At 40.9% G+C, this 24,833-nt stretch overlaps 1 protein-coding gene across 3 annotated transcripts; it reads right to left on the bottom strand.

Moving 5' to 3' along the window:
* Positions 1-3,894: 3,894 nt before the first annotated feature.
* LOC144731013 (merlin-like) lies at positions 3,895-24,576 on the bottom strand. 3 transcript variants are annotated; one of them, XM_078611968.1, is made up of 17 exons: positions 24,076-24,576; positions 17,267-17,392; positions 14,307-14,429; positions 12,961-13,044; positions 12,408-12,476; positions 11,683-11,765; positions 11,064-11,139; positions 10,811-10,945; positions 9,812-9,886; positions 9,109-9,222; positions 8,180-8,302; positions 7,780-7,896; positions 7,469-7,569; positions 6,348-6,450; positions 5,468-5,628; positions 4,760-4,892; positions 3,895-4,635 (listed from the first exon to the last, which is right to left on the bottom strand). In XM_078611968.1, the coding sequence occupies exons 1-17, from the start codon at positions 24,163-24,165 to the stop codon at positions 4,588-4,590; spliced, it is 1,761 nt and encodes a 586-aa protein (XP_078468094.1). In that variant the 5' UTR covers positions 24,166-24,576; the 3' UTR covers positions 3,895-4,587. The 3 variants fall into 3 exon arrangements, with proteins under 3 accessions (XP_078468094.1, XP_078468095.1, XP_078468096.1); XM_078611969.1 differs by having other exon boundaries at positions 5,468-5,625; XM_078611970.1 differs by having other exon boundaries at positions 4,241-4,623.
* Between the last annotated feature and the right edge of the window lie 257 nt (positions 24,577-24,833).

Raw genomic sequence — 24,833 nt, 5'->3', positions numbered from 1 at the left:
ATTGTAATACAGCAACAGCTCCGTAAACCATGACCCAAATGTATTCCACAAGTCCTATCACGAAGTATTTGCACAACTTAAAAGTTCAGGTTAAGGAATACATTTTTGTGGTGGTGTTTTATGGTGTTTTCACAACTGTAAGAAACTGTTATTGTAAATCAGGCCAAATGTATTTCCCACTTGATTGTCCTGCCAATATCTGTAAACAATTCATATGACGTCTATTAAGCATTTCCATTTAGAGAAATAGTTCATATATATGACAAAAAACGGATTGTGTTATTTTGCAATTGCAGCGCATTCAATTGTAATTCAGGAGGAATGCCACTACTCATATTTACAGTCTTTAAAATTGGAGTTTCAAACACTGACCATTTTTAAAGACCCAAAGCTATTTTAGTGCATGTAAATGTTTACTTTATTATCCATCAAGATCTCAAAGAATATAATTTAGCATAATTTTTAATGATGAATATGCTGCAAACTGCATCATTAAGCAGTCATATAAACATCCATCATTAGTGACGGACGTTTGCTGCATTACACTTTCAGAACGACCTGTTTCTTGCATACAAGACAATTTGAAAGCAATTAACAGCTAAACATCTCATTTGAATTTACGGCAAAAAAATCCACACGTTCAAGATATATTGTTTAAATCCATGATGGAACGTCATGTTTAACCAACCATGTCTTTCACAGGTAAATATTTGTACATGAGAAAAAAAAAGTGTTTTCCAATTATTCAATTTGTGACGATGCATTAGGCTTCTGCAAATTACAAAAACCCACAATTTTTTAAATGCACAATGACAAATATGCAATATACTCTATATGGCACGGCATGTTTAAAATGTGAGTATCTGTATTATATAAATGCTTACACATTTAAAACTATCACAATTCTACATTCATACTAATTCTAAAGCATCAGGACATGGCTATTCGAGTGTTTCCCTTGCCAATTCACTACCTGTTATTTGGAAATGAACCCAGGTAAAGGTAAATTTACAGATCTTACCAAAGCAGATACTATTGTTTCCATATCATATAGCAGCAAAACATGGCAGAGCATTATTTGTAAATGTCAAAACAAACCTTGCCACTAATAACTTACTTCAAAACTGATATAGGTTGATAAATCAATGAATTTAGTTTAATTTTACAGTACACTGCTACCTCACTAAATAACGTAATTCTTTCACCATAATTCTACTTGAAAGTTTGCCTTCCGATGTAAAGGATTAGCCAAGTTTTTTTTAAACCTCATGACCTAACAAGTGATGTTTTCAGCTTTAAAATTCAAATACGCATTCTCCAAAGTAGTGCCAACTTCAGCTTTATGTACATTCAACACTACAATATGAAACATCATCTCATGTGCAAAAACCAGGTGTAATAGTTTCTAGTTCCGGATGCATTTGACAAGGTTAATGGAGCAGGTTCACGAGGGAGTTTAGTGCACCCGGAAAAATTACGGATTTGAAACTCTCGCTGGAAACCGAAACGACTGTTCCATAACCTAACACTGTTATGTTATGCCAAAAAAACGCATCTATTCTAAAAAGTATAATGGGGTGGCGCATTTTTCTCAATCAGGCGAGAACTCTGGCATACGGCTGAACACCTTAACCACACTGCCCTGCAACAAGAGAATAAGCTTACTAGACACCTTGAGAAATCTAGCAGCAACATCCAAAGCCTTTGGTAGTTTCTGAATGCAAACAACGAGCAAGACCTGAAGCACATCTATCAGTATACCACCTATAATAATGAGATTAAAGATATATTTCCGTAGATAACTTTTGTCTTAGAATAAGCAAAAAAAAAGCAGGGACAATGTAAAAATGTAGACTTCCATTCGATATGCTGCATATTTTCTGTTAATTCATGAAACAGCTAATCTATTTAGGAATCAGAGGTAACCATATTTCCCCCCAAGGATGTAAATGTCTTATGAGGAGAAGTTAGTGTTACATTTACTTAAAAGCTAGTCTCTGGGTGTGATTTACAGTAGTTATCTATTTTTTTTAAGTTACTAAATTGACGGCTGTTACTATAAATGATACCATGAAAGTTTGATGTCGCGTTTTAGACAATGCAAGTTCTTTAAACTTTTCAGGACTATTATCATGAATAAAATGCTATGTATAATGTAGCAAATACAGATGTGCTATTATTTACTTTATAATGCAATGAGGTCTAACCTCTGCAGAAACACTTCCATAGAAGGGAAACACACCAAAGGATACATCAGATACAGCTGAAAATCCACTTTGTGTTGTATTTATGCAACGCTGTCAGATTCACAAAGCCCATTTATGGTCGTCTTTGTCTGCAAAAGAATCCATTTGGTGATGTGAACGTGTAGAGCTACTCATCTGCCATTGTAGTGTCATTTAACAACGGTACTCTCCTATGTAACAATAAGCAATGCTACTTCAGAAATGCAAGCAAGTGCCAGATATGCATGCGAGCTAAAATGAAATTGATGAGCATGTAAAATCAGTGATAAGTAAGAAAAACCCATGACATGACATTGAAAAGGGGATACCTTTTCCTCGTAGCCAATGGCAATCGTGATAGAAAACAATGAGTTCCAATAACACAAATTACAGGATACTGCTGGTAAACCGTTGCAAAATATAATAGAACTTTCATATCAGGCACTGATGAACTTGTGATCAAAAGAAATCCAACGGTAGCTTCTATAAAACAGACAATGAATATATTTTCATTCTCAACGTTTATAACATCAAGGCCACCATATTCACGACTCGAACCAAAGTTTCATATGCTACATATGCATTTTGTGAAATTGGATCAGATCAATTGTCAAATTTCAATGTTACTTTTAAAAATAGTTTTTCTATATATTCAATCTAACGTTTCCTACACTTTCTTTAATATACATATGAAAATAATGTACAAACATGTCCAGACTAATGATTAATAAAATCCAAAATTGATTTAGTGGCTGTACAGATGCTCCCTACAGATGATTTGTGTAATGTTATAATAGTATTGTAGTTAAAATGCACATTTTCTCTAAAAACATTTGTAACAGAACACTATACAATTTGGAAGTATAAACTGTCTAAATACATTTTGTATCTCGAGGCACGCGAGTGCCTATTAGTTTATATTACCATTTTGTTGTTTCTGTACTTTAATTCCAAAACAGTGTGTCCTTGAAATAACCTTGGAGGATATGCCCAATACATTTCTTGTATTGTATTGAGCAAGGTTAAAATTACTTGAGGAAAAACACTATGAGAGGGAACTCCAAAGTCAACCACTTGTGTAGAAAAAAAGCAGAAATAAATATTTTAACCTGCAGTAAATGATGGTTGAACACAGCATGGATGAGGTGGACCGACAGCCAGGTAGATCGAATCTTCAACATGGGTGGAAGAATCAATGAGTCAAGTTCATGGGACCAGTAACCATGGTAGTCTTGATCAGTGACTTGGATCAACCTATTTTATGTTGAATTCGATCAATCAAGTACTAGAGTGAGGTTGGAACTGGTTGCTCCACCCCAAATATGACGCTGTTCCAACTTGGTGCTTTGTATCGTCATACATGTTTTTCAAAGGTAAAAAAGGTTGCGACATCAAAAGGAAAATTTTACTTCTTTTGATTTCTTCCTTGGCCAGATAATTAAAAGCCATTCCATCACAGGATAAAATGAGATTGTTTTGCCAATCATACTATGGCTAAGAATAACATGCTTAAATTGTGAAAGAACGATTTTGCCAGCTTTGTGATAGTGAAAAGATGTTCAAACACCAAAGAATTACATTTTCCAAGGATTCAAGTCTGCATTTACCACACATACTTGTGAACATGAACATCTTAACACCTTTTATTGCCATAAAGGGAAAAACCTAATTTATTTTTCATAATTTGATACTGGAAAAAAGGTCCCATGACAAAGCTCCCGTGGTGTTATCAACCTTTTTTTCCATTAAATGTGACCAGGTTTTTGGTCAGCCAAAACTAAAATAAATTCAAGGTAAATGTGACTGATATTTTATAGAAATTATATGGCTTTCATAACATATATAAAGGCAATATAAATAACTTTTCAAGCTGTAGATGGGCAAAATCTGCTCTTCATGGATTTACCAGGGCATCTCACTCATTAATTAGCCTGGTATTTCAAGGACAACTGTATCACAGCTTCATATCCAAACCACAACCCACATCTCAACACGAGATACTTACGTGGTATGTATTTTCAAGAACAACAATATCATGACCCCCTTCTGGACCAAGGAGCACGTGTATCAAAATAATAATTAACACTAGTTTGTACCATAACATCAAACAATGTGTGCCGAGCTAAAAAGGCATACGTCCATAACACGTGAACCAGAAATTGTTGGATTATATAAGAACAGGTAGTGCAAGACCAACATATACCACATACAGTTTCGAATACAACGGTCATATTAAATGACCTTTAGGCCCACACTCCAGTTTAGTAGTCTCCTTTTCTTCTGACCAATCCGTAAGCTGCTGACGGGGCGCAATGCATGTCAACACCCAGATCCGCTGGCTCGACACCAACTCGTGCCGCTGTCAGTGGCTCTCGTAGAAGCCGGCACTGTGAGCATTCTGGAACGACATCTGCAAAGAAAGCAGAATACATGTCATACAGCAGAGAGACGTAAGGGGAGCTTGTTTACGATCCATTCATAATTCTGACAATTATCAAGGAAAGGCACCAAAACAAAACTTGAATGGTACACACCCGAGTAAGTGTGTTGTAACGGTGCTCTCCCCTCTCTAAGCTTTCACTCTCTTCCAGCTTCAATGCTTCGATCTCAGTCTTCAGCTCCTTCAGCTGCTCCTGGAGGTTCTTGCTTCGCTCCTGGTACTCAAACCTGGCCACACACAAAAACAGTCTTTTATTGAAATCCTACACAATCAGGAAACTATAAGAGAGCAGCTGCCCTCTTACATGCCTAAACAGCACTGAGAATGGCAGTTCCCTGCTGCTTTAACACAACCTCCAGTTTGTGTTGCATTTGTATATTAGAATTTTCTAGATTAAATCATATTAACAAATGTGGATATTTCCTGAAGAAAATTTGGCTTGAAGATTTAGAAGCAAGTGTGACAGAGGAAACTTGACTCCAGTAACCCATTGATATGTCTCTTTTGGTCTTAATATCATTCTCAGTTGTGATTTAGCAACGCAGCTTAGAGATATAACTGTATTCAATTATGAAGTTTTTTTCCTAACAGATATAGGCCTTGATGGGCATGCGTTGATACCTAAACCCATTTTTTATATCCCACTGCAGCCAGTTTTGTAGGAGGCGGATTAGTCTCCATATGCGAGGTGAACTTCTTTCGCACCGTACGTAGCCCACCGTGCTAATCGGAGGTGCGGGGGAAGGACAACAAACTCAACACAAATGTGACCGATGGCGCGTAAAAATGACGTCATGTTCACCTCTCCCGCTCAATCTCCATAGAGAGGCGCTTCATGTCCGAGTCCTTGTAGTCGCTGGCCACTGACAGCCGCCTGCCTTCACTGTCCAGGCCTGCGGCAGGCATCCCTGGTCCCAATACCACTGCCGCACCGGCTAGGTGAGGATACACACCCTGCATCTGCTGAAAGGGAGGGGGGAAATTTTTAAAATGTGTTATTTATAGGGTGCTTCAAAAAAATGCTTACACTTATATGAATACTTATATGGGACTATCGTTTTTAATGGACAAAGAACGGATAATACACTGTAACATGATAACAAATGTAATGTTAATAGCTTCAAAAAGTCAGAGTCTCCAATTGTTCGCCATCATTGTCACATGCCTGGAATCTTCTCCAGGTGGTCTCCAGAGCCCAGAGGCACATTTCTTGTGGTATTGTTACAAATTCTCATAAGTGTAAAAAAAAATGTATGGATAATATTACGGATAATTATTATTTGACGCTGCTCAGTATTGAGTGTGTGCGCCACAGCGGCTTCTGGCTGGCCATCGAACAAAGACAGTCACTGCATCGCGCGCTTTCACATGCACTTCTGCGGTCGTCTGGAACGCTCTTCCTTCCAATATTAGGAAGCCACTGGAGTTCTGCACTTTTAAATCATTCAGATTGAAAATGCATTTCTTTTAGAACTGCTTTTTTGTGTTTAGTTCGTTGTCCTTCCCCCCCGTAACCACCGATTAGCACCGTATGGGTACGCACGGTGCGAAAGATGTTCAACATATTTACATAGTGAACAGAGTGTATAGTGAGTGTCAATGTCCAGTCTGAGCATATTACAACTCTTAATTTAATTTACGGAGGCAGTGAACACGGCTCTCAAATGTGTGTACATTCATACTGGATAGGAGGGTGTAGATAGCTCCTGGATTCTGTGCTTGGCTCTCCTTTCAGACTCCCTTGCCTCCTCCAAATCCTGTTTCAGCTGCTCTGCCTCTTTCAGCCTAATCACACGTACAACCAAGGAAAATCAACATGTCCAGCACATGCAAGTCTCACAAACCACCAATGCTAGCATGAAATGGTTTCAAATTGCACTTTTCATATTCTTGGTTCTTTCGGTAAAGTCACATAGAAGGGAAATAAAATAAAAATATACAATAAAATTCTCATGACGTTTATTATTATTTTATTATTTCCCTTCTACATGACTTTACCAAAAGAACCAAGAATATGAATCCCTGCAGTCCCGAAAGCTTTAAATTGAAATTTGCACTTTTCATGTTTCTAAATTACTACAAATTTATAATTATGCGATTAAAGTGTTCGAATGTAGGCATATGAAGAAGATTCATGCGATAACATGTATGCCTGTTGAAACGTGTTCAGAACTTAGTAAAATAGAGACCGCAACATTAGAGTTGGGATACAAGTTAGCAAATCAAAGATTATGCATGACAAATTCACTCGGTTGGAAATATTTGACGCAGGGACACATGAGATAAGAGTGGGTTGGAATGCTTTAGACATTTTTAATTGACAATTAACCACAGCATATCAATGTGTCTGAAGAAACTTAATGGATACTACTTGCTATGAGATATTTATCAGAAATTGACATTACAAAAACAATGGAACAAAACTGCATTGAGTCGACTCATGCCTGGAATTATACCAAAACAGTGAGAAATACGTGGATTGGTAAAGATAGGCAGTATAAACGCATTATTCTGTTAAGATAAAAAGTGCATGGGTAAGACACCACTAGAAGGGATGATGGCCAATCGGTTATAACGATTCAGCGAAGGGAGGGACGCGCTCCAGAGGATGTCCATCGTGGAGAGGTAGGGACAAAATCAGGTCGTGTGCAGGTGCCAGGTGGACAATTATATCATGAGAGATGACGGCTTTGGGAGGCCTTCATCTAGCAGTGGACTGATCATGGCTTACGAGGATACCATAAATAAAGTCATCACTCTCACACACACACACCCACCCCCAAACAAGCAAACAGCAACGCACCGGCGTTCAGACTGCTTGGCAAGTTGTAGAGCAATGCGCTCAGTTTCACGAGCATTCTGCTCCGTGAGTCGTCGCTCCTCCTCTGTCTTTAGTGCAGTCACCTACATCCCAGGGACAGAAATTATGTTTCTATCTCCAATGACTTTGCTTGGGCATACACGAAGCACAATCTAATCAAATCTGTACGGATATATTTTTTAAAGCAACTATGACATGACGAATAACAAAGCCATACAACATCTGCAGTCAAAGATTACTTTGTAACATATCCACATCAAAACAAAATTAAATACGAATGCAAACGTAAAGACCTGCAGGCGTCCCAGTTCTTGCTCAGCCTCGGCTGCCTTCTGAGCAAGCAGTTTGGCCTCGTCCTCTGCTATCTGAGCTTTCTCTGCCAAGAGCTCCGCTGTGTCTTCCGAGCGCAGCTGAGAAACAAGGCGCACGTGAAAGAGTTAAATGCTTCATCTTCTTGGTTATTTCGGTAAAGTCACGTAGAAGGGAAGTAATAAAATAATAAAAAGAAAACATAATAAAATTATTCTCACGACGTTTCGGCCACAACGCAAGCAGCCGTCCTTCCCTTCTACGTGATTTTACCGAAAGAACCAAGAAGATGAATCCCTGCAGTCACGAAAGCTTTAAATCGAAAGTTAAATGCTTGTTTATTGACCGGAGCGAGCTATGCTCGTGTAATTCGCCGACACTCACGAGGGCTTCATTGGCCAGCCGAGCCTCGTCCTGCATCTGGAACAGCCGCCTCTCTAGATCATCCTTGGCTCTCTCCGCGTCCTCTCTCAGCTGCTTTTCCCTGTCGAGTTTCTGCCTCTCCAGCTGCATACAAACACAACGTCAATCACATCCACAATGTCAGTCACAATCTCCAAGGCAAAAATTTGAATTTTCAATATGGAATCATCAACTTAAATGCTTTACTCTGTGCATCAGGTTTACACTCGGGACCACTCTTAACATACTCAACGACAAGCTACTCTGAGAGCGTTTCCCTGCTCAAACAAGCATGGGAAGGTGCTCGTTTCCACTGGTCGCCCTTGATTCAGCGGTGGATATTCTATATTCCTCGGTGTCAACCTACCACTCGATGAAAGCCTCCTGATGCCACAAAGTATGGGGGTTAATTTACCATACTTTACCACACTGGTAAGTGTGGACTGGTGAAGGCGTGAGCAGAGTACAACAATTAATTCTGCTGCACTGTCCTCTGCCTCCCATCATGTAGCCCAATAGGTATACAGGTTAATTTATCTAAAGGACAACTACTGACATTTCCAACAAATTAAACTTGTTTTATTGACCCTAAGGGGTTATGGATTGAGCCCACCCCAAACTGAGATTTGAACTCAAAGCCTTTCAATTGTGCATTCTAACCACAGCGTTATCTGGCCAAATGGCGGTAGATTCACGAAGGCATTCTGTGCTGTTCATGAGCTGGATTAAACGAGCTATCGACCTATAAGGCTTATTCTCCTTATCTATTTCCTAACTAAATATCACGCCATACAATGCAGCGTACTGCCAAATGCTAAAACCTTATTGTGAACAAAGTTACCGTTTGCTAAGGATTTGTTCTGGAAGACATGTGTATGTGATGAATATCCATAGCCGGCTTATAACCATACCTGTTTCCGTGCCTTCTCCTCTTTGGCATGAGCCTTCATTTGTTGTACCTCCATAGAATCTACTTTTCTCCGTCGCATGAACATGTCGTGGTTTCCAATACACAGCTGCAGGATCTGGAATTCACATTTCAGATATAGTCATGGAAATAAACTAAATAAGCAGATGGATAAAACCAAATGCCTTCAACATTATATATTAAACCATTTCCAACGCAAGCTTTGAGCTTTAAATTATAGCAAGAGGATGTTCAATGTTTTTCAATTATCATAAGAACAACATTATATTTAACATCAGAAAATTCACTCAATTCACGATCATTAAAAGTTTTAAATAAAATGAAATTCGGATTAAAACTTAGTACATCAGTTCACACCTCTTAAATCAATTAACAAATGAGCAATGTATTGACTGAAAATCAGTTCGTACGCTCAAAAAGACATCCAAATCAATTGTGCATTTAAGCAATCAAGTCATTACGATCCAAATTCTACGCGGTTACATTTACGCAAACGGAGTAAATCAGTCAATATGAATCAAGATAGAAGACATCAGAAACAATGCAAATCAGACAGTAAAAAATATCATGAATTTACCACGATTCGTGACAATTCATCAAATCACAAGGTAGAAACATTACATGTCTAATAACCACGTTAACAGAGTTAACAAAGATAACCACCAAGTTGTGAATTAAGCCCCTACCAGTTTGTTTACTCTCTGCTTTGAAGAGTAAAATTTGAAGACCTCGGTTGTCTTGTCAAGAGGCTTAATGGTAAACTGGAAAACATGAAGCGGAAAAACATTTTGGGTCAATAACTGTGTAGAAAAAAAACTAGCAAATGCCATTTCTTCTTAAATGTATCTTCTTTGACAATTACATAAATAAACAATCCATTTCTGGCTGAAGGCGTCCCCGTGCCGTATTGGTGACCAGGACATGCTGCCCATTGCAGGTTGGTGATGTGGGATGCTCAGGACTTGCTCAGACATCATTCACCACGGATTACACTGGTCAACAAAAAAAAAATTCTGGCCTGGACTTTTGCAGCTGTTTTAGACTAATTTCAGGGTGTTAATTCCAAATCTGATCTCAGATTTGCTCTATCACATCTCATTTTTATGCTATCGGCATACCCCATTTTCATTGATTTTACCTGAAATTAACTCTGTCACTTACGATTGCAAGTTGTTGCGAGTCAGTGACTGCTTTAGTGTTAAAATATGGTGCTGTATTTTTAGGATAGTGTGTTTATAATATCATTTTATGTAGATATCCACATTTATTTAATATTTTTCTTCTGCAGTTTTTATTGAAAATGCAGTATTTGATATCTCAAAAACCTGATGTGATAGACAAAAACTGATGCCAGATTTGGAATCAGCACCGCAAAATTACCTTGGAATACCTTATGCCAGAAAAAGTGTGTTGACCAGTGTTATAGCCATGTCTAGAAATCAAACTCAGTTCGGCCGTTTCATAGTGTGATCTCCGCACCACACCACCCCCCCCATGACCATTCCAAAAGTGAGCTAAAATAACAATGTAATGCTGTTAGTGTCTCTGAAAACAATAGCTTATTATAGCTTTACATCCAGTGGACAAACATCCTTATAGACACACTTTATAGACACATATCAGTGAGAAGTGCTGATACGCTCTCCCCACAAGCAAATACGTGCCCACTGGGCAAGTGTTAATACCTCTTTGTCACTGTACTGCACATTCTTGATTCCGCTCCACGGAAACGACTTCTTCGCCTGCAACTTGTCATTGGGTTCAAAGATCTTCAGGCCCAGAGCATCGACCCCAAGCAAGAAATCAACTCCTTTTTTGTCCTATGTCAATGAAACACACGAGGCAGTTTCATTCATCCAAATGTGGGAACAAATGCAATCACGGTCAAGATAAATTGGTAATGTCATGTCAAATTACTTTCATGGAAAACGCATTTACCTTTATAGGGAAATAATTCACTCCATACATTTCGAGATCTTGGGCAATTTTAAGATACTCCATTTCAGCTTCATCTCTAAAGAAACAAAATAACAAGAGTGTGATTCATACATCACACACATACAAATTCATGAGTGTAAATATTACTCAAATATAATCCCACGACTAATAAGATATAGCCATTACTTTTCCCACAGTATAAGAGCTGAGATCTATTTCTACATATAAAAAAAAGCTTCCAATGCAATGTAAGATTTCAACAATATTGTAAAATTCAAATGGCCATGCAAGAATAGGAAAATAGTGCAAATATATTGGCATATAAATCAATTAGAGGAAATTAGCACATGTAAGTCACATTTTACGCAAGTCCCTACTTCATTACGCTCTGCAAACTACATATGTGTTGTGATGTATCTCTTACAGTTTCTGTTACCAGCTACATTATAAAATATTGTATTTAAAACGTGTCTCAAACACATGAATCTCAGTAGGCCCGATAATGCATTGTAATTTCCTTATCAAGCGGAGCTATCCTCATAGTATAAATCGCCAACATTAACGATTTTTATTCAGAGATTAATATGGGGTTGCTAATATATATTGCATATCAATGTACCTGGTCATGCCCTGGTGTCCTTTGTACCAGTTTGTAATTCTTTCTTCCCACATTGGCTGTGTCAACTGGTACTGGTTGATGACCTGATAGAAATAAAAAGGCACTCAGGATGCAACAGAAAAGCATGGAAGTCGATTTCACAAACTGGAATGCATTATTTTCGCTCTCAAGGCAGAATTCAAGATAAATTACCACTATAATGTAACTGTAGACTATCCATCTTCCCGCATGAAACTTTGTTGGTTAAAATCAACCCCGTGCCATCTACGCAAAACCAACGCAATACACACAGGTGACCGTTCCTCTCCAAATCGTAAAAAAAATGTTTCTACATGTGAAAAAATACCATTGCCTGAAAATTGTCACTCATTCATGTGATATGGATCGACTTAAACACTGAAAAAACACTCAACAGAACGTTTTAGAAGAATGAGCATGGTGCGCATTGCTTCTTCACAGATAAAAATGACAAATGTGCAATAAGCAAATACTACCAACTCAACATCAGTGGCAATGAGGTGACAGCGGATTATATATTTTTATATTTTTTTTCTTGGTTTAGAAAAATATTATTTTCGATGGATGTATTTCTATGAGCTGAACTTTAATACTGCTCACATGAGACAAGCTTACATATACACATGAATACATTCAGGCAAAATCGAATAAGGATGAAACACCTAATGGAATATATTATATTTATTTTGTACACGATGCACGCTCACCTTTTTTGGCAGTAGCTCATCTTGAGCCAAAAAACCCGGAGTGTGCAGGCTCCGATCATATTCGCCATACTGCAACGACAGCGAGCAACAACAAAAAACCAGATGATATGGAGAACACTTTAAAACAAATTCTATTTCATGAAGGCTTACGTGCAACCAGACTCAATGTGCAACCGGTGCCAATCACATTTTTGTTACCCCCAACCGAACGACCCTGTTTATAAACCACTAAGAGAGATTTCTCCCCATAGCCCGGTCAAATTACCTACTCAACTGCTGTGCAGATAGCTTTACTGTATGAGAGAAAAAAAACAATTATGTTGCGTGTGCGTCAGCTGCCACTATCTATAACCTCCAGAGTGTGGCTGAATATAATGCTGCGTCTAGCCAAACGAACATTCCCAAAGTGGTTCTTCTATCAGTGACATCACTCAGCACTTTCAGACTCACTACACTCAAGCAGCTGTGCCAGTTTCTGCTTGGACAACAGTAAAAAAAACGAGCTATTTTCATTGGTACGGAGTTTGGATATGAACTTGATGACACACAATACCTTGGCCAGGACAGCATATGAAGCTAAAAGGACCGATGCCTCAGGTGAACAAAATATCTCTTCATCCAGGATCTTTTTCTTCACCTGTCAAAGAAAAGTTTGTATAAAAAATGCTGAATTATTTCTCACGACATCCCAATGAACATCACAGTTTTTCAGGCGTTCAACGCCTCTCAGTATAAATGCACAAAAAGAGTGGACGCTGGCAAAGGATAAATGAATTCCAAAACTACTGTGGGAAACAATCAATTTAATTGAAATGTAGGAAATTCAGTTTACATGGGTTAAGTTAGTAGAAGTTATTATAATGCCAAAAAGATAATTAATATTTCTAAATTACTTGCAAGAACTAATACATTTATATATTCCATCTAGGTCCTTAAGATCTTATGACCAACAACTGCTCAGCACTCCCAGGTCTAGGTGGCGCTTCTTTTGGTGATCGGCCTTTTGTTAGCGTGGCAACCAAGCTATGGAACGCCTTGCCACTTGAGATCAGGCAATCAGAATTGGGAGATAAATTTCAGTCTGCTTTGACAACCCATCTCTTTAAAGTGGCCTTCCCTCTTTAGTTTGGTCGGTTGCCCTGGCTCTGTTATTGTTTCCTGCTTTTCATGCATTGCGCATTGGGATCCTCGGATGGAATTCACATTATACATTTGAAAAAAAAATTACGGCTTTAATGAGATTCACCGCTGTCACCATGCAATGCTGTGGTGATTTTTAGACGCAGTGCATCCCTGCTCGCTCACTCTGCTGTGATGCATCTTGAAGCACTCCTAGGAAAATGTTAACACGTGAAAATAATATTCGGCAGCCAATAACATGTATGGCTGAGGTATGTAGCATATAGTTTCACACTGTACAAAAGGCTCTAATATCTGTCTTCAAGGAAACTTTATGCCTTCGATGCATAAAATGGTACAATTAAATATTATTTAAATAATTTAGACGCCTTTGTCAATCCACTGCTGGATGAAGGCCTCCCTAAGCCATATCAGTTATCTGGGGGTTGTTTAACCATACTTCACCACGCTGGACCAAAACTCAGGTTAAGATATAACTCATTGTTCAGATATTAGACATGGCTGGTAAATGAACTCAGGTTACAGTATCCATAGTAGTTCACTAACCACTGCGTCACGGGCACAAGAAGTGATTATAATTTATTCACAAGCAGGTGAGAGCGCTTCAAAACAAAGTCTATTTTGTAAGGAGGGCTACAACAAATGAGTCAAAACAAACAAGAAAATTAAATGACTGTGCAAGAAACCGAACACTTAAACAATGACGTAAAGTTCAAACACCAGGTCTCCCCCTTTCACTTTGTGGTGCACAGTACACACCTGGAGGAAGAAGAGGTGCTGTGTGATCTCCTGCACCAGCTCCTCATCCACAGACTCTGGGTAGAATTTAGCCAGAAACTGGAAGGAGATGGGATCCTCCTTGGGAACCTCCTGTTCCAGCACCTGCCACCACCACCACCAATCACAGCCGCACACACCACCGACTGTTGCTGCAGGTGCCGTACATGGTAATGGCAGTCACAAAACACCGCATTGTTTGCTGCTGGACAAAAAATAATAAATTAATACATTGATGTGTCCAAAGGATAGATATTAAAAAGCATGCACCTGAAACAAGGGTTAAATTTGACTCAACTATCAGACATGTTACTTCATGGCAGAACATCATATTTTATGACAGGCTTCTTCACAACTAGCAGGCCCAAGAACCAAAAGCGGCCCACCAAGTTATGGCCCAGAGAAAGGGGAAAATAAGGGAAACACATTAGTAAGATGAAAGAGATGTAAGGGGTAGAAAACCTGTAGACAAGCGATATATTTATTAATAAGATAAATAAGTAATGAGAGATGTGGAGAAAAAGAGATACAGATTAGTCATTGTATGGACAGTCGTTATGATGTGATGACACCGGCACATACTAATTTTATGAGGCCCCCCTGGAAAATATAGTGCAAGAACGCTGCTTTATTATATTCACAGTTAGTATACTATCCTTTTATTTCAGATTAATAGCGAATTAAAATGTTCCAAGTCTCACATTTGACACTCCTGAGGTCACACTCCTGTGTTTACATTTATCTTAAGAGTGTTTCAAGATGCGTCACAGCAGCGTAAGCCAGCAGGGATGCACCGTCTAAAAATCACCGCAGCATTGCATGGTGACAGCAGTGAATCTCATTAAAGCCGAATTTTTTTTTTTATTCAAATGTATCATGAGCATTCCATCTAGTATCCCAATGCGCAATGCATGAAAAGTAGGAAACAAAAACAGGGTTTTCCAAACTCTAGTCCTCGCGACCCACCACACTAAACATCTTTCCGCGTTTACCAATTTACTCCCACTCGTGCACGCGGCCGTGTCTGCAGCATGTGGCCCACACGTGCACACATAGGCCAAGTGAGATCTCAATTTAAATCAGCTCAATGAACGCTGACGACGTGATTTGCTTTGCGCATCAAGTGGAGCATGTTTGACGATCATCAGGCAGCATGGAACAAGTTAACTTACATTTGAATGGGAATAAACTGGTAAATGTGGGGAAAACCCTGATCTATTGGCTATACAAGTCATCATCATCGTCAGAGGACATACATTGGTTGTTCATACTTTATCACCGTACTAAAAATTCTATGCCAGCATCGCATTGATTGCAAACATTAAGGATATTCTACTGCAAAACAAATTCGCTATGATCTTTCCGATTGGGCTGGTACATCAATATGTAAAAAAGTAAATAGGTAAAAACCCTATCGGGCAACCTTGAGCAGCACTGGCTACACAAATGAAAACAATGTCAACCTTGGTTTTTTGATCATCAGGGTGTTCATCCAAACGACTGTACAACCTGTGATGGATGCCACACAAAAGGTAACGGAGGATCGTGATTGCATTTTGAACAGGCCAACACTGGCTCCTAAGACACGCAAACCACCTAAGGCATTCCTGTTTAACTATGTCCAGCAAATGAGATGGCAAAAAAACAAATGTCAACCAAACACAATGTATCAGTGACTCAATCTGTACACGTCTGTGAAACAACTCTCAAGCGTTTTCAAATGCAACACCCCAGTCCCTCATCTCATCTCAGAAAACTATTTCAGCACAATCCACATTAAGCACCATAATGAAAAATGCGAGCAGAAATGGGGAGGATGTGGTGATGCGTGAAACGAGCTGAATTATAATTGTGACGTGCAAATCTCTGGTAATGGTCCAGTGCAGTTTAATGCACAGAAGTCATTATACCCCAATCAAAAAACAATCGGACCAATCACTTTTATCCAATCTAAGGATGTTGAGAGCACATCGTTCTCATCAGCCAATAAAAGATCACTCGAGAATTACTCCGTAATCGAAATGAATTATGCGAGCTTAATGGACACATCATCATGAAAAATAAAACCCTCTGTAATTCTTTATGACCACTGTGCAATGTATGATTAGTAGCGGTGGAGAAATTCACTCCCGATGATTAGCTGAACTGTTGTGAAGCAGGGTCACAATTCAATAAAAAAAATCTTTGCCTTTTTTACATCGTGGAGGATGGTAAGCATGTCTAGTAACTTCAGGGGTGATGTGAACATAGTATTATTACACACACATTAATTTATAAACACCGATGTGAATAAATGCATTGTTCTAGCCCAAATGATTTGCAAGGCTAGAAATATATGGGACCATCTTAGGCAACTTGAAGACCCAAGTGCCGACTGCAAATTTAACTGCACGTCGCTGGCTGTAGGTACAGATCGTCCCCGAGTTACGATGGTCCAACTTACGATATTTCGATCTTACGATGGCAATAGCGATACGACAAAATTTTAAAATATTTAAAATTTCGCGCGGCAGGCATACGCAGCAGCGTACGAGGTACGATGCTGTACGTTGGGACGCTGCCGGGATATACGCATCTCCCGCCTTGTGTGATGCAGATAAGATTGTTTCCTAAAAAAAAACTTTCTATTAAATTGCAGTTCATATAGGTAGGCTAAGAATTTACCTTGTTTTTACTTTACATTTTACTGTGCAATACAGTATTGTCATTAATAAATACATAAAGTATATAGTTTATACAGTACGCTACTGTAAATTGCTCTGTTTTGCTAAATTATCACCATTCTTTAAGACTTCTGGGTAGGCTAGGCCATCTTCGACTTACGATATTTTTGACTTACGATTGGGTGTTCGTAACGCATCTCCATCGTAAGTAGAGGAATACCTGTATACTTTAGAGGCAACACTACCAATGGTCCGAGACAAACCCCACATATTCCTCACCTTCTTTTCCATCTTCAGCCACGTGAGGGTATCTTTAACCATGAAACAAAGGCCGAAGAACCACGTTTCCCTCAGGCCAATGGTGCGGCACACTAGGTCAAAGAGATCCTTCCCCTTCATTTTAATCTGTAACAAAACACGGTTATATAAAAAAAGTGGGTTACGAGCAGGTAAAGAGAGAAGGCTTCATATTTTTCATAGTAAAACATACGCGATATTAACACTTATATTTCATTACTATGTACAAACCAGCCGTTATTTTCAAATGAGCATGATATGTCATCATTATTTCCAATTATTTACAATACCTGGTCAGTAAATTACTTGATTTGATGCCAAAAAAAGCATTCAAAGTATGGTGCTAATCTGGCAAGAGAGAGTTTTTATATTAATTTACATAAAAGCAGTTTGTAAGTTAAATAGAAAAAGAATCCACATGCCTGTACATGCTTTGATATAAGGCTTACAAGGGATTAATAAAAAAAAAATTGGCAATGCATAAAAAACGAACAAACATGTTCTTCTAAGTTACCCGTTAAAATTGTTATATTGTTAACCTCATTTGTGTTAAAACGCTATGCAATAAACGTGGCCTTTAGGTGACATAATTGGGCTGTGAACAGCTAACCTCCCAGGCGTAGGGTTATCCAGCTTAAATAATCCCGTGTAATCCATGGAGTTATGCAAACTTTTTAATGTTTTAAATTATTTGAAGGTGACTCTTGGTCACATTTCACGAGATTGTTGCTGGTTTCTCAACAGACAGCCAAAAATGTTCATCGTCTTGGGGTGTGGCTGTTATTTTCAGGCCTACCAACAACACAACCCGCCTCGTCTCTCAATCTCCCCAATAAGCACAATGTTGATGACACCTCCTTTAAAAAACGAAAGCGTTCCTCTCCGATATCACCTGTACAAAAAAGTACTGCCCGAGGAATATGCATGACATTTCTTCAAAATGTTAATAAAATTAAACAGTATAATTAGACCTACTCTGGCAGAGACGGTGGAACCTGGCTTGCAAGGTGAATGTATTCCCACAGCCATTGAGACAGGCTGCCGATGTAATGAAACTCTGGGTCGAGATGGACTTTCCTTTAGTTTTTTAAAAATCACATTTCGTTCCAATGTCATATACCTTCTGCCGAGGTGATTAGTCGTTTGGAAAACATCAAGCGCCATAATCCATGCCATCACCACTGACCAAGCGGGCGGCAAAATATGACAGATTGGGCTCGGCCGTATGCCTAGAGACAACATGCAAGCCGGCACTTCTAAATTCTAAAGGCCCCATGTTCATCATCGCCAAATGTTTTACCTTGCCACGAATATTACACTAGTAAAGGGGCAAGCCGCCCCTCTCCTTCCTGCCCCCCCCCCGTCTCGAAACATCTCTCTAAACAGGAGGGTTTCCTGGCCCTGAGCGCCTCCTCGATCCAAGGTACACTTCAGGCGCACCTCAATGGGCAGCGTAATATAACTATCGCCCCTCCACCACATGTTGCCGCCAGATAATCCAGCCGCCTCGGCAGAAAGAAAAAAATCTGCAACTGCTTTAAGCTCATTGTAACCACCCCTCCTCCCGGCTGGCTACGGGGGCTGCTGTTCACAACCTCAGCACGACACCTGCTTATTTCCCACAATAGCTGCAGATAGCAGCAATTGGAACGGGAGAGGGGGAAATCACTCTAATGATACCCATGGTCCGTCATTCTAGCTGCGGTATACACTAGCTCCTGGTGGGTATTTCTTGGGACGTACTACTTTTTAAGGACTAATGCACGATTGCTCAAGACAACGCTTTTATGAACCTAGTTTTTAACTTGGGTTTCACCAGCCATCATCATGTCCCCCCCCCCCCCTTGTGCTCAACTTTTAACTGCTGACAAAGTCTACTTTGTATATTGCCTCCTGCGGCTTGAGATTTTTCTATCTGTTTGCACGAGGTGTCTGCTGTGTCGGTTGCTCAGCGGCACAGGGTTAACAGGTTATTTAGGGTGACATATTATACATTTAACTCTTATCGTTTGATGAGTAAAATTGGTTAACAATCATAGTTTATATTGTTTACAATTAACATTCGAACTAAACAAATACCCAGACAACAAACATTATCGTCGTGGAATGGAATAAACTCTCTACTTCAGTGCAAGATTGGTTGGTTTTTGGAAAGCGTAAAAAAACGACTACATTAATAAAACATTTAGAAAAAAAATACATTGAGATAATTTAGATCATTTTGGTGCTATAAATGTCCAAATTATGAGCCACTTTGTTGAGCTATCATTTGTAGCCAGGTCACTTCTGAAAAATAAGTTAATACCTTAGTGGGCTTTGCCTGGTAGGGTGGGGATGGTTTAGTTTTATTTGTATCTGTTTGGGAGATGTGTTTACCTTTCTTGTAACTTTGCCCTCCTATCGTGTTTTTGTACAATACGAGTGCAAAGTACCTAACTGGACATCCGTGAAAAAGAGCTTCATGGCTCATAGGATTCCTCCAATATAAACACACATTCTGATTCTGAATTAATTAGCAGTGGCAAGTATTCACCTTCAACAATAGCCATCAGAATATTCATCCAACGTATGAACACGTTTTTAGTCCTGCCCAGACATGCAAAAATGTAACGGCAAGGTAAACTACGCACACTTAAAACCGAGGGCGTGCATACCCAACTCACTCCCCACACCGGATCTGTCTCCATAACCGTACGTCAGATCATTAGATCCCCACTCATCCTACCTTGAGACGAGCCAATCTAAGCAAGCAGATGTGGATTTCCAAAATGGTTTATGCTCACGCTACTTACAACCTGAGCTCCGTCGTTTTACAAGAGACGGCGATGTTTCGGAGGATTTGAAATCCCTTGGAACGCACATCATTCCATAACCTGGTCACACAGGATGGAGACTTCTTCACAAAGTTTAACAATGCCGAATATACCAGACGGTATGTTCTGTCCCTGGGCTCTCTCCATTATGTTAATAACAAATGGACATGGATAAAATGCATGAATTGTCGTTTTGTTGTAGTGAAGTTGAAAAAAAACCTCTTAAATTCAAGTGTTGCAAGACAAACCCTTTTGAGCATTCAAGGGGTCATCATTACCAATCCTACTGTTGTCACTATACTTTCCCTTTAATTTCCTTCAGATAGATATTGTAGTTGTTTCAATATCAACACCTGACCAACAAGGTCTGCCCTTACATTATCCCAAGATGTGGTTAAAGTTCTTCTTGGTTAACAACTTCTGTGTGTCAAATCCAATGCCAGTCTCAGTAACGTGGCCTCCATTCTGCACACATCCCGTTGCAACTGTTACTTTTCTGATCAACAACTTTGCGATACTCTGTAACCAAATTTCAAGTTTCTTACAACATTCTTCATATTGAATTCATGCTCTGCAAGTATTGTTAAAGAAATAACATTGTCGTTACAATTAGGCCCTCTGGTTTTAATAGTAACAGACATTACTCCTGCCTCAAACGCCCATCTTTTAACACCAAATTCGACCTCTGTTCTTCTAATGTAGTCCATGAAAAACCGCTCTGCAAATATAATGTCTTAATCTTTGTGTAACCGGCTAAAAAAATCACTGCCAAAGGAAAGTTCACATTGCTACACCATATTGACACCCGTGATTAAGGGTAAATGGGGCCCCATTCCTAACCTAACCACTGCCATCAACTTAATTTTGAAAAGCTTGCATCAAAGGCCTCATTGGCAGTACTCAAATATGTAAAACTACCCAAAGCTTACAATACCCCGCCAAAAATTCCTGCCAACAAAAACCTTCATCAACGACTAACAGCGCCAAGTGGTCTGTTTGAAATGATCCACCGCTTGTTAAGACGTAACTGTCAACCCCTAATCAGTGCCTACTTAATTACAGACCAATTCACATGTTATTGCTCACCCCGTGCCCTTATAAATCTCAACGTTCATCCTACAAACCCCGTATTCAAACGGCTGTAACACCATATATATAGGACCTGGAAACTCAATTTACCTGTACAAGAATACGGGGTAAAAACCGGATGGGTTGACAGTTAAGTTTGGGTTACATCTGTACCCTGGGTTGCCGCCTTCTTCAAACGTAACGCCACAGCAGTCAAAACTTATTCTGCTTCTTGTTTGCAACGCGTTTGTTTTTTAGCCATTAAAATGAACCGAGGCCCGTGTCGTTTTTTTAAACCCCCCACCCTCCCGTTTTTCCTGAACGATACAGCCTCGGGGCACGAACCTGAACCCCCCAGTGGTGGTGGTGGGATCTAGGCAAGAAAATACCACCAACTGGCTTGGCCCACGACAATAATAAAAAAACGAAAGCACTTTGGAGAAAGGTGAATTAATTAAATGAGTGAAATAACCAAGTTGAGTGTTATGTAACTGCTTAAAGACGGATTACTCCAAATGTCATGATTACATACATTCACGCCCTCGTTGATTCATTAAACAAACACATTCTGTCAATCCACTTTGGCGAAAACTAACACAAGACGCACAATGCTTTTTGGTAGCATGGTCAGACCGAAGAGGAACCAAACCGTTACGAATAACCGGTTTGTTGTGATTGACAGCTGGATGAGGCGCTTGCTGAATTACAATACGTATTTTAAATACCGTACACTCAAATAATGTTACTACTGATGTGTTGAAAGATGTCGGTCTTCATCATATCCGCAATTCCGTTCCTGCAATGGTTTGTCATTCCGCTTCCAACTCGAATACAGTAACGCATTCGTACAATGACAGAGACCCTCCCTGTGCAGTGGAAGAGTAGACCAAGTACCCCTAGTGAAGAGAGGCCCCCTTCCAGCCAGCAGTTCCCGTTCAAAGCAATTTAAGGACTTCAATCAGTTTAAGGGTCGCATTAGCAGCGAGTGTGACACCCAAACTAAAGCCATCAAAAACGAGACCCGTTTTTCTTCTTGGTTCTTTCGGTAAAGTCACGTAGAATGGAAATAATAAAAATATAATAATAAAACATTAAATAATTCTCACGACGTGTCTTCTCGACAGACCTATTCTTCACCAGAGGACGGCTGCTTGCGTTGTGGCCGAAACGTCGTGAGAATTATTTTACTATGTTTTATTTTTATTATTTTATTATTTCCATTCTACGTGACTTTACCGAAAGAACCAAGAAGATGAATCCCTGCAGTCACGAAAGCTTTAAATCGAAATTCGAGACCCTTTTCTTTGGCAGTATCAAAGTATGTAAAACTAATGTTTTTTCTTAAATAAGTCATGTTTTAACGTGTGCCCTCCACGTGGCATAAGTACTGTGGACATCCAGACAATTCCAATCATCTCTGCGTTAGTACAACAACTAATTCGGGCTGATGGGCAAAAAAACAACGTGAGAGACAGACCCTGTTAAACTTCCTACGTGTTCTTTAAAACAGCGAGCTGCCCTGTGCAGACAAAGACACATGTGCGCACAAGTGTGTTAACCCTGACGTAAGGCTAAGATAACCTCGTGCGTGTTAACCCGACGTGAGGCTAAGTTAACCTCGTGTGTGTTAACCCTGACGTTATGCTAAGATAACCTCGTGTGTGTTAACCCTGCCGTTATGCTAAGTTAACCTCGTGTGTGTTAACCCTGCTGTAAGGCTAAGATAACCCCAGTGTGTGTTAACCCTACGTAAGGCTAAGAGTTAACCTCGTGTGTTCTAAACCATGCGTTAAGGCGAAGTTAAATCCCGCGTTAGGCCCGTTGTAGGCAATGTCAACCCCCCCCCCCCCCCCCCATAGTAAACACCAGGTTACCCCCCATAGTAACCGGGTTACCCCCCCATAGTAACCGGGTTACCCCCCCATAGTAAACACCAGGTTACCCCCCATAGTAACCGGGTTACCCCCCATAGTAACCGGGTTACCCCCCATAGTAAACACCAGGTTACCCCCCATAGTAACCGGGTTACCCCCCCCCATAGTAACCGGGTTACCCCCCCATAGTAACCGGGTTACCCCCCATAGTAACCGGGTTACCCCCCATAGTAAACACCAGGTTAACCCCCCATAGTAACCGGGTTACCCCCCATAGTAAACACCAGGTTACCCCCCCATAGTAACCGGGTTACCCCCCATAGTAAACACCAGGGTTACCCCCCCATAGTAACCGGGTTACCCCCCATAGTAACCGGGTTACCCCCCATAGTAAACACCAGGTTACCCCCCATAGTAACCGGGTTACCCCCCATAGTAACCGGGTTACCCCCCCATAGTAAACACCAGGTTACCCCCCATAGTAACCGGGTTACCCCCCATAGTAACCCAGGTTACCCCCCTAGTAACCGGGTTACCCCCCATAGTAACCGGGTTACCCCCCATAGTAAACACCAGGTTACCCCCCCATAGTAACCGGGTTAACCCCCCATAGTAAACACCAGGTTACCCCCCATAGTAACCGGGTTACCCCCCATAGTAAACACCAGGTTACCCCCCATAGTAACCGGGTTACCCCCCATAGTAACCGGGTTACCCCCCATAGTAAACACCAGTTACCCCCCATAGTAACCGGGTTACCCCCCATAGTAAACACCAGGTTACCCCCCATAGTAACCGGGTTACCCCCCATAGTAAACACCTCCAGGTTACCCCCCCCATAGTAACCGGGTTACCCCCCATAGTAAACAGTCAGACGTTACCACCCCCATAGTAACCGGGTTACCCCCCCATATTAAACACCAGGTTACCCCCCATAGTAACCGGGTTACCCCACACCAGGTTACCCCCCATAGTAACCGGGTTACCCCCCATAGTAAACACCAGGTTACCCCCCATAGTAACCGGGTTACCCCACCTCGCAACCGAACTCCAGGTCGGCGTCCATGGTGTTGACGCGAACGTTGAACGTCTTGGGCTGCTTCTTCTTCAGCGACATGAGGGACATCTTCCTCCGCCGCCGCCTCGCCGACAATAACGCAACAGCGGATAGTAGTAGTGGTAGTAGTAACAACAACAAGAAGAAGAGAATATCGAGAACCACGGGATAACTTTAAACGCCGCCGCGTCTCGGCGCCTGGGCATGGTGATGATGATGACGGCCCATGGTTGCGTTTAATCCGTACGCGCCTTGGCGCTTCCTACAACATCGTCGTATCTCCTCCTCACGACACTTGAGCCCCCCCCCCGACTACCCCACTCGCCACGTTAATGTCGGCAGTCACTCTCTACGGCAGTAATGCGTCTCCCCGTGTTGTTGTTTTAGTCGTAGTCGTCGATGTTGTTGTTGGTCTCCGAGTTCCTCGCCTCGTTGCTTTTTAGAGAATCGATTCAACTGCGAGCGGCAAGGCCGACGAGGGGCGGGGCCACTGCAGAAGGGGGAGGAGCCTAACGCGTAGCTCCACCCCCATCCGCCACCCCCCCCACCCACCGTCACCGCCCCCCACCACCACCGCCCCCCTCCCACCCACCACTCACCAATGCCCCACCCACCACCACCACCCCCACCCACCGCCACCCCCACTCACCCCCCCCCACCACTCACCACCGCCCGCCCCACCCACCACCACCCCCACCCACCACCCCCACCCACCACTCACCACCCGCCCCCCAGGT

Source organism: Lampetra planeri, chromosome 37 (assembly GCF_965212315.1).
Source record: "Lampetra planeri chromosome 37, kcLamPlan1.2.h2, whole genome shotgun sequence".
NCBI classification, from domain to species: Eukaryota; Metazoa; Chordata; class Hyperoartia; order Petromyzontiformes; family Petromyzontidae; genus Lampetra; species Lampetra planeri.
This window is presented reverse-complemented; position numbering and strand designations above follow the sequence as displayed.

What these genes read in the sequence shown, in the direction of transcription:
- LOC144731013 (XM_078611968.1), bottom strand. Translation starts at nt 24,165, where the DNA reads ATGTCCCTCATGTCGCTGAAGAAGAAGCAGCCCAAGACGTTCAACGTT. An exon ending in CATATGCTGTCCTGGCCAAG is followed by an intron (nt 12,477 to 12,960) that starts GTATTGTGTGTC and finishes CTGTCGTTGCAG; the next exon opens with TATGGCGAATATGATCGGAG. An exon ending in GGCTGGCCAATGAAGCCCTC is followed by an intron (nt 7,897 to 8,179) that starts GTGAGTGTCGGC and finishes CTTGTTTCTCAG; the next exon opens with CTGCGCTCGGAAGACACAGC.